Raw genomic sequence first — 14,360 nt, forward strand, 5'->3', positions numbered from 1 at the left:
TTTCAATGACATGCTGGTCTGGGACATCCCACCTCCCAAGTCTAGGGCCTGCTGCTGCATCCTGGTTCCATGGAACCTGAACTCATGGGTCTCCCAAGACTCCTAAACAGCCGTGTCTATTCCTAGGACAAGTTCCCTGTTAGGGAGCCAAAGTTCTAGAAGGCTAGAGCTGCCAATTTCATCAGAGTCCACATGCCCAGGGCTCTAATGACAGGTGTCCAGCAGAGTCCTACTCACACCACACAGGCTCCCCCAACAAAAGCATCATAAAGACTTTGCAGTCATTCAGACGCTGGCCGTGAGCTCCAAAGGCAATGAGTGCTCAAGGGCATTAACTCATTAACTTGTTGACAACAGTTTCCTTTGGAGGCACCCCATGGCAGGGGGGATCTTAGAACCTTCACATTTAAATTCAAGCTCCTCTTGGCCACCACTGCCCTCATGAAAAAATATGAGTACAACAGGGCTGGGAAACCTCCTCCACAAAGGGTCAGGGAGCGAATACTTTAGGCCCCACCCACATCTTTTTTTTTTAAGCAGCTCTTTAAGAATGAATAATCATTCTTAGCTCATAGGCTATGGACCAAACCAGCCTTGATCTGACCCCTAGTGTAGGATAACATGGATCACACAAAGTTTAGAAATTAGAATTTAGAAGCAGACCAGAGCCCATCTCATGTGTTTATTTATTTTAAAAGAGACAGTCTGGAGAAATTCTGTGAATAGATTTTTAACAAAATCTAACTGGTTATCACTACCCCATAGCTGACAGAAGGCCCAGAATGCCTTCTTAACTCCTTCTTTACCTTGTGCCACCAACAGCTCCGGATACGTCCCTTAAATCATCGGAAGGTGCCTGACAGAGAAGGGAATGTGGTCAGCCCCAACCTGCTATACTCATTCCCTGACATCTAGCAGGTACTGGACCTTGAGCCAGGTACCCCACCTGTCCTCCTTCACTGCCCTGCAGTAAGTTCCTCACCATCCCACTCTCTACTCTGGGGTGGATTCTAGGGCCTGGAGGCAGAGAGACCCCTACAATTATCCTGTCAGTGCCCAGCAGCACTGATTCCCATCTGTCTGTCTACTCCCAGCCCACGCTCCCAATCCCTGGGCCAGAGCCTCTTGCCACTCTGCGGTTCAGTTTATACCTCTGGGTCTGGCACCTAAGTGCTCCCTATGCCACCTCAGAGGGTCCACGTGGACAGTCTACCAACTTGGTAACTGGCCAGTAGAGGACACAATGAACAGAGGCTGCATAGCACCTGGCAAGGCCCTTCCAATGATTTCTGGGCAATGGGGAACACCTAAGCTTAGGAAGCTTCCTTCCTACTGTGTGACCCCGGGGAAGGTGAAAGGAGAGAGTGTTATGGAGTGCTGAGACAGAATGAGAACTCTGCAAACTGCCCCAGGGTCACACAACCATGACCCTGTGTTATTGAACAGAGATGGGGCTGGAGGGAGGCCCAGGTACCAAGCACACTCCCCACGCACACAGCAAATGAGCCACTCACCCCACACTTGCCTTCCTCCTCTCTTCCCAGGACACATGAAGAAGCTCCGGAACCCTCAGCAGCAGCCACAGAGAAGGTGCCAGAGTCATACTGTGTCCCAAACTACCAGGGTGACATGCAGGAATGGGCAGAATGGCCCAGGGGTGCCAGGCAGCAGGGGAGAAACTCTTCCTGATGCATTTGGAACCCAAACAAGCCACCCCGCCCCCGAATTGCTTTCCCCAGGGGAATCCACTCACATGGGCTAAAGGTCATCTGGCTTTGTCCCCCCAGGGCCCAGTGAGAGAGAACTGCCTGTTCCCATTGGCGGAGGGAGGAAAGAGGAGGAAGGGAGCGGGCGGCTGAACATAGACCCTTAACCACAAAGCAGAGAGTATACCAAGCACTGGCAGCATTTGCTCTAGTCAGGCTACCTTCTAATTCCAGATAGCCTTAGACAAGCATTGGCACAGAGGTAACCAATCCCCAGAAGCAGGATGCAGAGGTAGGCATTACCTGTCCGGCAGGGATGGACTCCAAGGAATCAGAGCATCCCCGGGCAATGGGCCGGTCCTCAGGATTAAGACTGTCAGTGGACGAGAGGCTGCTGGCCAGGGCCTCCTCTTGCACAAACATGATTCCTGGAGAGACCAGGGGCAGGCGGGTGGGACAGCAGGGCAGGAGAGCAGCCATTCAACAAATGGGGCTGGGCCTTTGGAATACCAGCATGGCCGAGGGCTAGTCAGAACCCAAAATCCAGCCACGTAGATTACAGAATGTTAAAACTGAAATCTTAAAGTAACCTGAAGAAAGAACAAATGACTGCTTATCTAATCTCGGGGTAGAGAGACTTTCTGAGCTTAAATCCAGAGGAAGAAACTGAACTGTAACTACATAAAAACTAAACTATAAGTAAAAAAAAAAAAGAAACCTACTAAGATAAATCAAAGTCCAATGAAATGAGAAAGAAGTACTTACAATATTTGACATTTTTATCTTTAATCTATAAAAGGCTGTTACAGATGACAAAAATAGGGGAAGAAAGTTGGAAATCCCATTAGAAGACTGCAAAGAATGAATAGAACTTCCGCAAAAGAATGGCCAATGGATATAACATGAAACAACGCTCACCCTCACAAGTAATCATAGAAGGGCAAGTTGGAACAAGACACCAGTTGTCTCTCACTTTTGCTAAGGTCAGACTGTGCGGCCCAGACTCGGCCTGACTGGGTAGAAGCGGGCACTGGGGTGCGAGCTGGCCTGCCTGTCAGGAGAGCAGTTTGGCAATATGTCCATCAAGAGCCTTAAACGTATTCACTCCTAGAGCCTCTGCCAAGCAAAATGACTAAATGAAGCCCCATCCCCCCAATCTGACACCTCTGCAGAGCTTCAAGACACACAAGGGCACAGGACCACAAGGACAGCCCATGCCCAACACCTATGGCCTGCTTCTCACAGAATATACCCACTGACCCTCCCCTAGGTAACACACTGACTCATGCTCCTGAGAAACACATGGTGTTTTTAAACACTGTTGAGGCTGTTTCATTATAGCACGTCTGGACTCATTACTGTACTCCAGACATTTCCTAGACTGGTGGAGGTACGACAAAGCCGTTTTAAACATTTTCCTAGGTGTAGCCAGTTGGATGAGATGAACATTGGGCATTGATCCTTGTTTCGCAGGAGCCCAGGGCTTGCCTCCACAGCCTGGCTTTACCACCAGTCACCACGGTTCAGTGAAAGAGCCCTAGTAGTCACAGACCCTTGTCCAGCTCTGCTACTGCCCGGGGACAGGACAACTCAGGTAGGCCAGGTCCTCTGCCAATGAGGTAGGCAGGCCAATGGCCTAAGCCCAGACTCCTCCGCCAAGAGCAGCAGCAGGTGCTCTGCACAGGTAGGAAGAACTGTAAGCACACATGCATGAAGCACACCCTTCTCTCCTGGAACTCACATGCTCAGATCCTCCCCATCCATTGAAATTCCCCTTCCATACCACCTCCACTGCAAATCCCTCTCCTCTAGAAATCCCTCTCCTTCTACAAAACACCCCCATATCATTCTGTTCTCCCTTGGGCATACAGCTCATCTCCCCAAGTTCCTCAGGGGCACTGTACTGGTCATTTTGAAACCCACCTCTAGAATACCTCTCCCTCTACAAAAAAACCCCAAATCATTCTGTTCTCCCTTGGGCATACAGCTCAATTCCCCAAGTTCCTCAGGGGCACTGTCATCTTGAAGCACTCCCCCCCCCCCCAAAAAAAGGACACGGGAGAGTGCTTGCCCAGTGTTAGCTCACACATGCCTCTTATTTACCACAGTTCATCGAATCTAAGATGCGTAGATGTGGTGCCATCTTGGTCTTAGCAGGTGTCCAAGGAAGGTTTTCACACGACTCCATCACGAATATCAGTTGGCTGACGGCAACTATGAGACACCACTGACTGAAAGATGCATCTCAATTTCAGAGAAGTCACAAGGTGGAACTGTGTGCATCTTAGAATTGATGAAGTAGGGTGTATACACTCAAGTTGAGAAAATAGCTTCAGAGAGGCTACGAATTGCTTGAGGGAACATGGCCAAGTTGGGATGCAAACTCAGCTGACTGATCCCTAGGTGCCTGCTCCTAACAACTTCTCTATGGCTTCCTCTCAGCTCCGCGCCCTGCCTAAAGAACCAACCCTAGCATTTCGTATGTCAGCCCCTATTGGTCACAATTCTTCATGACTCCAACAAGCTGGCTAACAGCTCCTGAGATGACAAGAGGCCTGGTGTTTACTGGATAGCATCCCTTCAAGCGGGCCCCTGAGTACCCAGTTTATTCACAAGTATGTTCATTTCTAGGGAATCAGACTGGGAGCAAAGCTGCTCCCACACGAGAAATCTTTACCCATTCAGGCAAGATAAAGCAGTACATAGCTGAACACGAACAGCTGTAGACTCCTCCATTTAGTGAGAAAAAAAAGCAACATTTTCTTGCCACTACCCCCCCACCCCAGCCCTTTTTGGAGCTGAGGAAATGAGGATTGGGATAGTCTCTCTGCTTCCTTCCTGGACCACAGTTTGTACAAAATAAGTGGTCAGAAAGGGCCATTCAGAGGATGGGACAGGGATCATCAGGAGACTGCTCAGATGGGGGCCCGTCCTTTGTTTCTCACAAAAAGGAAAGAGGTGTGCACACAGACATCCACTGCAGTTTTATTTATAAGTGGTGCAAACGTGGAGACAAAGTCTAAATGTCCAGCATCTGGGAAAGGGGGAAACTCACTACAGTGAGTCACTCGGTGGTGTGTCTCCAGGAGAGGGGGTCAGTGAGGAAGCGGGGCTGAGGCCTGGGCCTGGCTGGTACAGAGGCTTCACCAGCAAAGGGGGGTGGGGGTGGCTGCCTGCAGCTGCGGCTCTGGAGGCAGATGCCTCTCTCACCCCACTGGAAGTCCTCTCTTTACCAGCTTGTTCTCCACTTGCTCGCTCAGTCAGATAATCGTTCGTCAATTCCACAAAGGCTGACTGAGCACCGACTGGACCCTGGCCTCGAGGACCAGTCGCAGCTCCCTGTCCCTAGAACCCGAGTCAAGCAATTCCTGCCGTGCTGTGATTGGGCAGCATGGGTGTGAGGCCTGAAGAGGGCTTTGACCCTGAGGCAGGAGATGAGGTCAGGGAGGCATCTTCACAGTGATATACGCCCCGGCCCCCGCCCCTTTTATATATAAAAATAAAACCAAAATTTCTCAGTCAAGGGAGTTACAAAAGTAAATTGACAATCACTCTGGCAGCCAACATCACCATCCCTTCTCAAGAGCGCTCTCCCACATTTCACAGCTGTGACCTTGGTGCACTGCCCTGCAGCAGGCTTTCTCATTTACCCAAGCGCTTCTCTCTTCGTCCTACCCAGTCTTCCCCTCTCTAATGTGATGGCTGCAGTGTATTTTGCACCACAGCTTAATCTCCCTCTCATCCTCTGACATTTGTCATATTCCCCGCTTCGATAGCATAAATTATGCTGCAGTGAGCATTTCGTGTCCCCTTCCCTTATCTTATCCCACCAAGATAAAATCCCCACCAGAGGGGTTACCAGGTCAAGGGGTGCAAACGTTTTTCTGGCTCTTGAAACATAAGGTCAAACTGTTTTCCCAAGACCTCACACCAAGTTCTGCGTCTCCAGGAGCCCGGGTGGGCGGGCGGCGTTCCTTCCTGTGTGTCCCGAGCCTCGGCTCCACTCGGGATGGCACACCCTCCCCTCTTCCGTGGGGGCCAGGCCAGCAGACACTCTCATGGGACCTGCTTCACTCACTCATCTCCGAGGATGCCTGGGTTCAGAGGTGAAAACCCTTTGAAAACGCTAAGACAGTGGGCAGGTGAAAGGGACTGGTCTTCCATGGGTTCGTGGACAGCCTGTCTAGGCCCCATATGTTTAGGGCTGAGCCGCAGAGATGAGGCAACGATTAAAGAAAGCTTCCCACACAGGGATCAGGGCGGCCAACTCAGGAAAGTGTCAAGGCCTGGCTTCCCATTAACAAGGAGCCAATTCGCCCACACTGCCTGCAGGGGAGCAGGGTCTTTATGAGCCAGCAGCCCCGAGCCTGTTCAAAGAGCAGCCTCAGGGCCCCATTAGACACCTTGTGGTATCCTAGAGGAGATGGGTTTGGGTATCAGAGCAATGGGGGAGTGGTCCTCACTAAGCAACAACAGCTGAAATCAGGCCAGGCACCCCTACCACGTGCCACTCTGAGGGGAGCTGGCCTGCAGACAGCACTGCACCCTCCCTGTGACTGAACCCTGCGAGGAGCAGGTGCCAACATCTCCCCCCAACTCCAGCCCAACCAGGGGGCCCAGCAGGGCCTGTTTGGCTCTGCTAGGCAGAAGGCTACATACATGATTACCTTGGTTGGAGAGGATAGGCTGGGGCAGAGAGGTGGAGCTGGGAGCCACGGTGGGAGGGGAGCTGCTGGGTCTGACACAGGGAGCAGCTGAGAGCCGGCAATCCTCACTGACCTAGGAGGAGTGCTTGAGTCAGCCCGAGAGAGAAAAGAAGGCTCAGGAAGAACAGAACTCTAAAAGCCAGGGGTGAGGAGGAGAAACTCAAAAGGTTCTCATAAACATTGGTGATAGAGAAGTCGGTCTCACCTAACCCTCAGTAACCCCATGTGGTAGGTTCTATCACCCCTCCCATCTTACAGATGAGAAGAGAGGTGTGACTTGCCCAAGGCCATGCAGCCAGGACTCACTTAATGGTCCCTAGTACTTCCACGACCCAGTTCCACTGAGTGACATTGCTCTTACCTCCCACACAAAGACCCACCTTCTTCTCAGGATTGCTCAGTTTGGACTTGACCTCCTTGGCTTTCTGAATGGCTTTTAGCACTTCCACAGTGTCCAGCTCCTTCTCTGTGGTCATTGTGTTGTCCAGACAGACCTGCAGAGTCCAGAAATGGCTCTCAGCCTAGGGGCTGACAAGCATAGTAAGAATACAATGGTGGGAGTCCTGTCAAAGTGTGGGTCAGGCCCTGTGAGGCTCAGCCCACTGGGAGGTGACTTCCTCACCACACATAAAGTGACCTGGGAGCTCCTTAGGTGGCCCGGGGAAGTCTCAAACTGCCTAGTTTGTTTCTGATGAGGCAGGAGTACAAGGTCAATTGAGGAGGCCTCTTGGGTAGCTGAGATTGGGGTAAGGCAGTGACTTGAACAAAGCTCCCAATTACAGCAGAACTCAGATTAGTAAAGAGCATGGAGAAGGCCTTCTGGGCTGGGGAACTGGGAGGGCAAAGGCATGGGAAGCAGGCACCTCTATCTACAAATGCAGGAGGAGTTGTGGGCTGGCAGGCAGTGTGGGACCAAGCAGTGCAGTCAAATGAAGGAAGGTCCCAAGAGCCTAGAGCCAGGGAGGGAAGGTGTCATCTTGTGAACATTGTCTTGGTGACTATGGAGGAAGGGGCACTTGGGGACAAAAAGAGATGGAAGGCTTGGGTGGAGGGGAGGGCAGGGTGAGGGAAGAATGCAGATTTCTAGGTATCTTCTGGTCTGAGATTTGGGAGAGTAGGGGAAGGGCCTGCTTGAGGCTGAGTAGACAGCTGAACCTGGCGAAGGACCTGTTTGGTTGGCATGGTGGTAGGTGACGAGATACAATTAGCAGGCAGTAGATACTGGCTGGGTTATACTGGTAAAGGTGGGCACATTGGGTTTATAGCCAGACTTCATGGCCAGAAGTTGTCTAGGGAACATGATCATTTCAAATATCTTATTTCTGACCCTTGCCTACAATAATCAATGTTACTATTTAAGAAGCTGAAGAGAGTCCCTCCACACTCAGTCTGTGCCTGTAGGCTTGTGGGGAGCCCTCTTGGCATGAAGCTCTGAAAGAAGTGTCACGAGGGAAGCCTGCTGGGGAACTACGGTAGTCCGTGGCCGCTGACAGGAGGGGTTGCAGAAGGGGTGAGGGAGCTTTTTCCTGGGGAGGCAGACTTCCCAGAACTGAAAGGCTCTTCAGGGTGGGGACATTACCCCCGGCTCTACCTGTGAAAATGTGGACTCTGTCCAGACTATTTCTTAGATGGAGCTAATCCCCACCCCACCCCCAACCCTAGCAGCCTACCTCAGAGGCCCTCTCTCCGAACTGAGCCAGCACTTTGGTTCGGTAGTCAGGGATGATGCTCAGAGGGTTGTTCAGCAGAACCACGTGCTCCAGACATGGGAGGCTGCCTATGCTCCTGACCTCCTCCATCTGCAAAGCAAATTTCATTCCCCTCATCCCTTCTTTTAACACTTTGGCAACATGACAACACATTTGATGGTCTCTTCTAGATGAAAAAAAAAAAAAACCTTCACCATTCTTCTTTAAAGTGATAAACACCAAGGCCCTGCCATCTCAGAACTCTGAGATCCTCTTGGGACGTGGCTCACCTGTTCGATTCTGTTATTGCTGAGATCCAGGTTGACCAAGGAGTAGAGCTTGTGCAGACCACTCAGACTCTCCAGGAGGTTGCCTGCCAGGTTCAGAGTTTTGATGTTCCCCAGTTTGGTGTGAACCCCCTCCAAGGAGGAGAGCTTGTTGTAGGACAGATCCAGGTGCACAAGGTTGTACAGGTGCTGTGGCAGCATTGAGAACAGGGTTAACTGGTTCAGGTCAAGGCTCCAAAGAAAGGAGACTAACACTAAAGGTGTGATGGGCCTTCCAACCTAAAATGACCAGTTCTGTAGGCTGTTATTTGGAAGAGAACCCCTCTTTCCCCCTGCACATGCCACAGCCCACTGGCACCCTCTGCAGAGGCAGCACAACCACAGGGTAGGTGTGGGCTTTGAAAATGAGGTTGTTCGTCATCACGATGGAGGTGGATTATGGTCATCTCACTCTACTTGTACTTATTCATCTTTTCTAATTCTGGGGAACTACAGCAACAATTGCTCAGTGCATCACTGAAACCCTACATGGAGAGCAGCAGCCCCTGCCCCTATGAACCTCTGGTGCACCCAGACACCTTTCAAGTACCTGTGACAGAAAACCCCGGGTATGGTCAAACTACCAAGGCTGCACCAGCCTTCTGAACTCTCAGGGACCTTCTAAGAAACCCACATGTGGCAATGATCTCCAAAGACATTAATTACCTGCAGGTTGTCCACTACTAGCACTCCATTGTGACTCAGGTCCAGGAACTCAATCTTTGGAATCAGTTTCTTGTGGAAAAAAAAAAGGACAACACCCAACCAATGTCACTCTAGGAGACTGGACCCTGTATAACCCCTGTACATGGCAGACAGACACCCTGAGACTCTTCCAACCATGGATTATTGGGATGGCTGTCTCTGCAGGGCCATTGACGTGACTCCTCCCAGTGCCCACTCAGCAGTATGTCCACAGGACCACACAGGGACTCCAGTGATGAGCACGTCTCCGTTTTTATAGAGCACTCAGCTTATGAAATGACAAATGGCAAGGTTCCAGAGAAAAATGTCTGTCCATCCTTCTCCAACACTACCCATTGAAAAGCAAAAATACAGGAGTCACTCCTATTTTCCAAATGCCACCTGGATGTCACTCTTACATGGGCACATCTGGAAGCTGAGGAATGATTTTTGCATTCCACTCTTTGGGAATAAATGTCATCACTCACTGTATTTTTATTTCAAATATACGTGCAATTAATATGCCTCATTTGGTTCTAAATTCTATTTCACTTATTTTGAATTTAAAAATTACAGGCAATGCACAGAACACAGATTTTCTGTGGTCTTCCAGAAAAAGCCAAGTTAAATACCCAATCTCAGGGTTCAGTCAAGCCAGAGAAGACCCTAGTGCCTGCTGCTGAGAACGTACCACAGACTCGTCGATCTCAGAGATGCTGTTGTGGCTCAGGTCTAAGGTGGTCAGAGCTTGCCAAGTGGGGATGATCGCAGTCACAGGGCCTTCCAGGGCTGTGCCTTCTGGCTCCCACTCATCAAATTCTGAGGCTTCAGGAACGAGGACTTCCTGTGTAAGAACATCTGTTGAGCTACACTTGGGCCCTCACGCAACATTCACTGGGAACGCTATCATTGCACAATTTCAGGAAGGGCTTGAGCATATTTAGCATGTGGAAGTGAACTTGCATTAAAATTGGGCTTTGGTTCATATGTCTTTAAACGATTGTGAAATAACTGAAAAGCTTAGCAACATAACAGCTACTTGGAATATATTCTAGCCCCGCTTCAGGAGCAAATGCTTTTCAAGCCCACAAGAGCCTTTTGCTATGTAGTGATGCCTTTTTTGGCTTAAATCTCAGAGGCTAAAGGTCAGAATTCATGGTGTTTCCAGGCAGTTGTGCTTTTCAAGGTGACATTGTGGTCCCCACTGTGGGCAGCAGGCCCCTTTAACTGTTATATCACAGGGCTCAAACCCAACAATGCTGAGAAAAGGGTAGCAGCATGGAGTGCAAGGACATCATTAAAGGGGAGGGAAGGAGGCCTCCTTATTTTGACTTTTCATGCCCACAAGACCTCTCCTCTCTCAATCAATCATTTTGGGCCCTGTGAGCCGGGCAGCAGAGAATGCCTCTTGCTCCAAGAGGGGCAAGGTTGTCTGACACCCTTGCTCTTGACACAAGCCTCCTTCTTTTAGCCAGTAAGCCTCAAATTCTACCAAACTCAAATCTTGATTAGACAGTCTAAGTCATAAAAGTAGCCACTGTGCCTTTTCTGGAGAAGAATTTTAACATTACTAAGATGCATTCCATAAAAAGGTAAACAGGAACCTCTTACATTCTCAAATCGAGTATTTCTGATGCTCACATACAAATAACAAGGCCTAACTTGTCTCCTTCAAGTCCACTAAAAACAGGACACAAACAAGAGCTAAGCCAGAGCTTTTTAAGCTCAGAGAAACATTTATATCAATCTAATAAATGTCCTGCTACTTGCTACTGCTTAACAATTTGCTCGTCCAAAACCAGTGATTTTTTTTGAGGGGTGGGAGGAGTGGGGGTACTCAGTTCCTTAAAATAGCTTGCTTAACAATGTGATTTTTAATGAAGATGAGGACTAAAGTGTCCTGGGGCGGCTAAGTGCTGGGAAATCCCAAGTGAGTGTGTGGCTGCTCAGGCCCAGGGGAAGGTCCAGCTTCTGGTTTCTGACAGTGGCAGTGTTCACACCTACCCTTGGTGAGGAGTACCAAAGTACAAGACCCTACCCTGCAGACAGTTCCCAAAGGAGAAACAGGTGGCACTCACCTTCATCAAGGTTGCTGAGAAGCGGACACTCATTGTGGCTAAGGTGGGCTTCGACACAACCAGCCCCCGGATGTGCTTGGCATCACAGTGACTTATCTGGAAAAAGAAATAGTAATTGCACCATTGTTCCATCAGAAGTCCCAGGAGGTGGATGTTTCTTACTCACACACAAAAGGAGCGCATTCACCAGTGAACCCAAATCCTTAGAAGCAGGAGATAACTCAAATCTTAAGTCTCTCTTTTCTTCAATTTTTAGTGCTGAGTAAACAGTCTTTGAAGTTATCTGGTAAGACCCACAATAAACCACAAACTCCATTTTCTCTGTAAGGACTGCTTGGGGCTTGGCCAGTGGACAGAAAGTGTGGGCCAGGGACCAGAGCTGAGAGCAAGGGGCCTCTGCAGCACAGTGAGCATGGTGGGCCCTCCTGCTCACCACGCTCACTTCCCAGTCTCGGCTGTGTTGAGTAAGAAGAAGGTAGTGTAGCCAAAGCGCATTCCCCTGAGCCACCTGCCTGAGTGCCAGACCCACAGAGCCCAGTGGCAGAGCCTTAGCCTTCTGAGCCAGGGCAGGGCAAGGCTGAGCCGGGCACTCCATCAACTTCCTAGTCTTCACTCAGCCTGCATTGGTTGAAGCACACTCCACAAGTTCCCACCAAGGAAAGCAGTCCTCCAGGTCTCTGAGATGAACACAGAATGTTGCAGGCAGAATAGTCCAATGGGTGGCAGGGGCTTTGGAGTTAGGCTCAGCTAAACTCAGATCCCAGCTTTCCCTTCATTAATCGTTTGGTCCTAGCCAAACCTCCTTATCTCTCTAAGCTTCAGTTTCCTCAATTATAAAACGGGAATAAAAGTGCCCACCTCACAGGGCTGTTAGGAAGAGTCCATCAAGGAGTGTACATTAGACATGGGGCACAGGGCTGAACATGAAAGCCATGCTCGAGAAATAGATGCTTTAATACATTTTTTATTATTTGTTACTGAGTCTCCTTTCATTTTAAAAATGGTAACAAAATTGGCATCACAAATCCAGGAGTTCAGTAGTGAGCAATGCAAAGTATTTCCTGCTAGGTATGGGCATGCCAGAGGGCAAGGAACCCTCAAAGCTCATTGCTGAACTGCCTTGGGAAACAGACTTGGAACTGGCTCTGCCTGACCCTCAGAATGACTTCTCAGCACTTCAACCTGAATGAGGAAGCCCAGAAGGAGCTGGACACTGGTGCTCCATCCTGTCCAAATGCTGCCTCATCCTGTCCAAATGCTGCCCATGCCAGGGGCGGAGACATGCAGACCAGCAAAGAGCAGCAGAAGTCTCTCTTTCTCTGCTTTCAGGTTGGCCTTACTTACCTAGATGGAATCTGCCACATACTGAAAACATGAAAAGTAATAGTGCCTTACAATTAAGTCCAGACACCCAACATCAAAAACACTCCCTAGCCACATACAGTCACAAGCAAGATGATACATATGCAGGACTCAGCTCTATCTGTACTTCAGGGGCCCTGGGCCTTACCTCCACCTGATGAAGTGACTTAAATATTGACAGATCAAAAGGCAGGAGATGCTCCTGAATGTTGCTGGTCCCAAAAGGTCCTTCTGTGCCAGAAACCTGCAATCAAAGATGCAGTTTGAATTAGGGATGCTGCCACAATCGCTACCCATCCATGTTCACAGGGCAGGGCTACAGCAACTGCCACACCCGACTTGAAGCTCTGCCTGGCTATGTGAGGCAGAGTGGGCAGGCATCCTGCTCAACACTTCCACAGTCAACAAAGCAGGCTAAAGCCAAGGTTGAAAGCAAGGGACACTGGATCACGACTGCCCCCTGGAGCTCACAGTCAGCAGCACAGTGCCAAGAACCCAAAAGGTGGCCTTCCTTCCCTGGATGGCCCATACAGCCAGCCTCCTTCACATGAACTGCCAGCCAGTGAGCTGTTAGGTCCTACACTGGCTGTATGCCCATCACACCCACAACTGAGCTGCTGCAGCTTTACCTTAAGGTACTTAAGGCGACACGTGAAGTCCAGAATGTGTCCGAGGTCAGTCTTGGCATCCCCACTGGCACATGTGGGCTTTCCCTGCTGCAGCTGCTCGGTGACAGCATAGAGCTGTAGAGGCCCAATGGCAAAGACCTCACCAGCCACCAGAAGCTGTTCACCTGCAAAAGCCATGCCCTACAGAGTAAGCATCCAGCCCCAGCCCTGTCCCCATCAAGTGGCCAGGGTGTCTACCCACTTGGCTGTTAACAAGTTCCTGGCAAGTATCCATTATGTGCACCACACTGCATCAGGACAAAGCCACAGTCCTGAGTATGGAGAAGATAGTGCCCTGCTGAGCTCATGGTGGGCACAGGGCACACCCAGGACACGTGATTACAAAGGAGGGAAGGGCCAGGGGAACGTGTAGCTGGGAAGCCAAAATCTGAGGCACTGAGCCAGGATAAAGCTGATGTAAGGCAATACTGTGGGCAACAGATCTACACTGCAAACTCCAAGATGCAGACATCTTGAGTTAGGTGAGGCCAAAGATGCTAGCACAGTATAGGGCCACAGGCCCCTAGCACAGTATAGGGTCCCAGGCCCGTAATAGTGCTGGGCAAGTTGTACCCAGTATTTTGAGGACCCACAGTCACATACCTTTTTCAAAGAGCTCCTCGGCCAGTGCTGCAGTGATGCCATTTATCTCCTGCAGAGAAAACAAAACCCACAGTTAGGATGCCAACTTGTCCCTAGTCACCAGACTTACACATTCCCTATCTACCTGCTCTGCCGTTGCAGTGCAAGCTCACCAGAAAGTTAACAACGTAGGGGAGAGTAAACCTATAATGAATCAAGATGCTTAGAAAGAGAAACTAAATATTCTCAGTCATAGGAACATTTGAAATGTCTCCTCAAAAGTAGAAACCAGACTAATGCTGCAACTTCAAGCCCACAAGGGCACTGGTTGAGAACCTGAGGCCCAGAAGGCTTGGCTATGCCAATCAAATGCTTGTCAGGAAGCCAGCAGCTACCACAACTGGCCCTGGGAGACCCTAGGAGAGGGCATGGTGAGAGGAAGTCCTGTTTCTTCTGGAAAAGGGCTCCCATGACCCTTATGGGATAAAATACTTCCAGAGCCAACCCTCCCTGATAGTGACCATTTCTACTTCCTTTCACATTCAAAGATATTTTAGGAA

General features: G+C 50.0%; 1 protein-coding gene across 7 annotated transcripts in view; it reads right to left on the bottom strand.

The window, feature by feature from the left end:
- NISCH (nischarin) overlaps window positions 1-14,360 on the bottom strand; it is a 30,729-nt gene that overhangs the window by 7,386 nt on the left and 8,983 nt on the right. For 3 of the 7 annotated variants that reach the window (XM_006917557.3, XM_015593738.2, XM_015593741.2), the window contains exons 4-16: window positions 13,822-13,870; window positions 13,180-13,343; window positions 12,699-12,794; window positions 11,189-11,284; window positions 9,802-9,954; window positions 9,093-9,161; window positions 8,391-8,576; window positions 8,083-8,211; window positions 6,793-6,906; window positions 6,374-6,485; window positions 2,010-2,134; window positions 1,515-1,616; window positions 807-856 (exon numbers count right to left, since the gene is read on the bottom strand). In XM_006917557.3, coding sequence (XP_006917619.1) covers window positions 807-856; window positions 1,515-1,616; window positions 2,010-2,134; window positions 6,374-6,485; window positions 6,793-6,906; window positions 8,083-8,211; window positions 8,391-8,576; window positions 9,093-9,161; window positions 9,802-9,954; window positions 11,189-11,284; window positions 12,699-12,794; window positions 13,180-13,343; window positions 13,822-13,870 — 1,445 coding nt within the window. Of the gene's footprint in view, window positions 1-806; window positions 857-1,514; window positions 1,617-2,009; window positions 2,135-2,467; window positions 5,801-6,373; window positions 6,486-6,792; window positions 6,907-8,082; window positions 8,212-8,390; window positions 8,577-9,092; window positions 9,162-9,801; window positions 9,955-11,188; window positions 11,285-12,698; window positions 12,795-13,179; window positions 13,344-13,821; window positions 13,871-14,360 lie in introns of those variants that run through there. The other 4 variants (XM_006917558.3, XM_015593740.2, XM_015593739.2 and 1 more) reach the window with 3 other exon arrangements.

The sequence above is a fragment of the Pteropus alecto genome, unplaced genomic scaffold (genome assembly GCF_000325575.1).
Source record: "Pteropus alecto unplaced genomic scaffold, ASM32557v1 scaffold75, whole genome shotgun sequence".
In the NCBI taxonomy this organism is placed as follows: domain Eukaryota; kingdom Metazoa; phylum Chordata; class Mammalia; order Chiroptera; family Pteropodidae; genus Pteropus; species Pteropus alecto.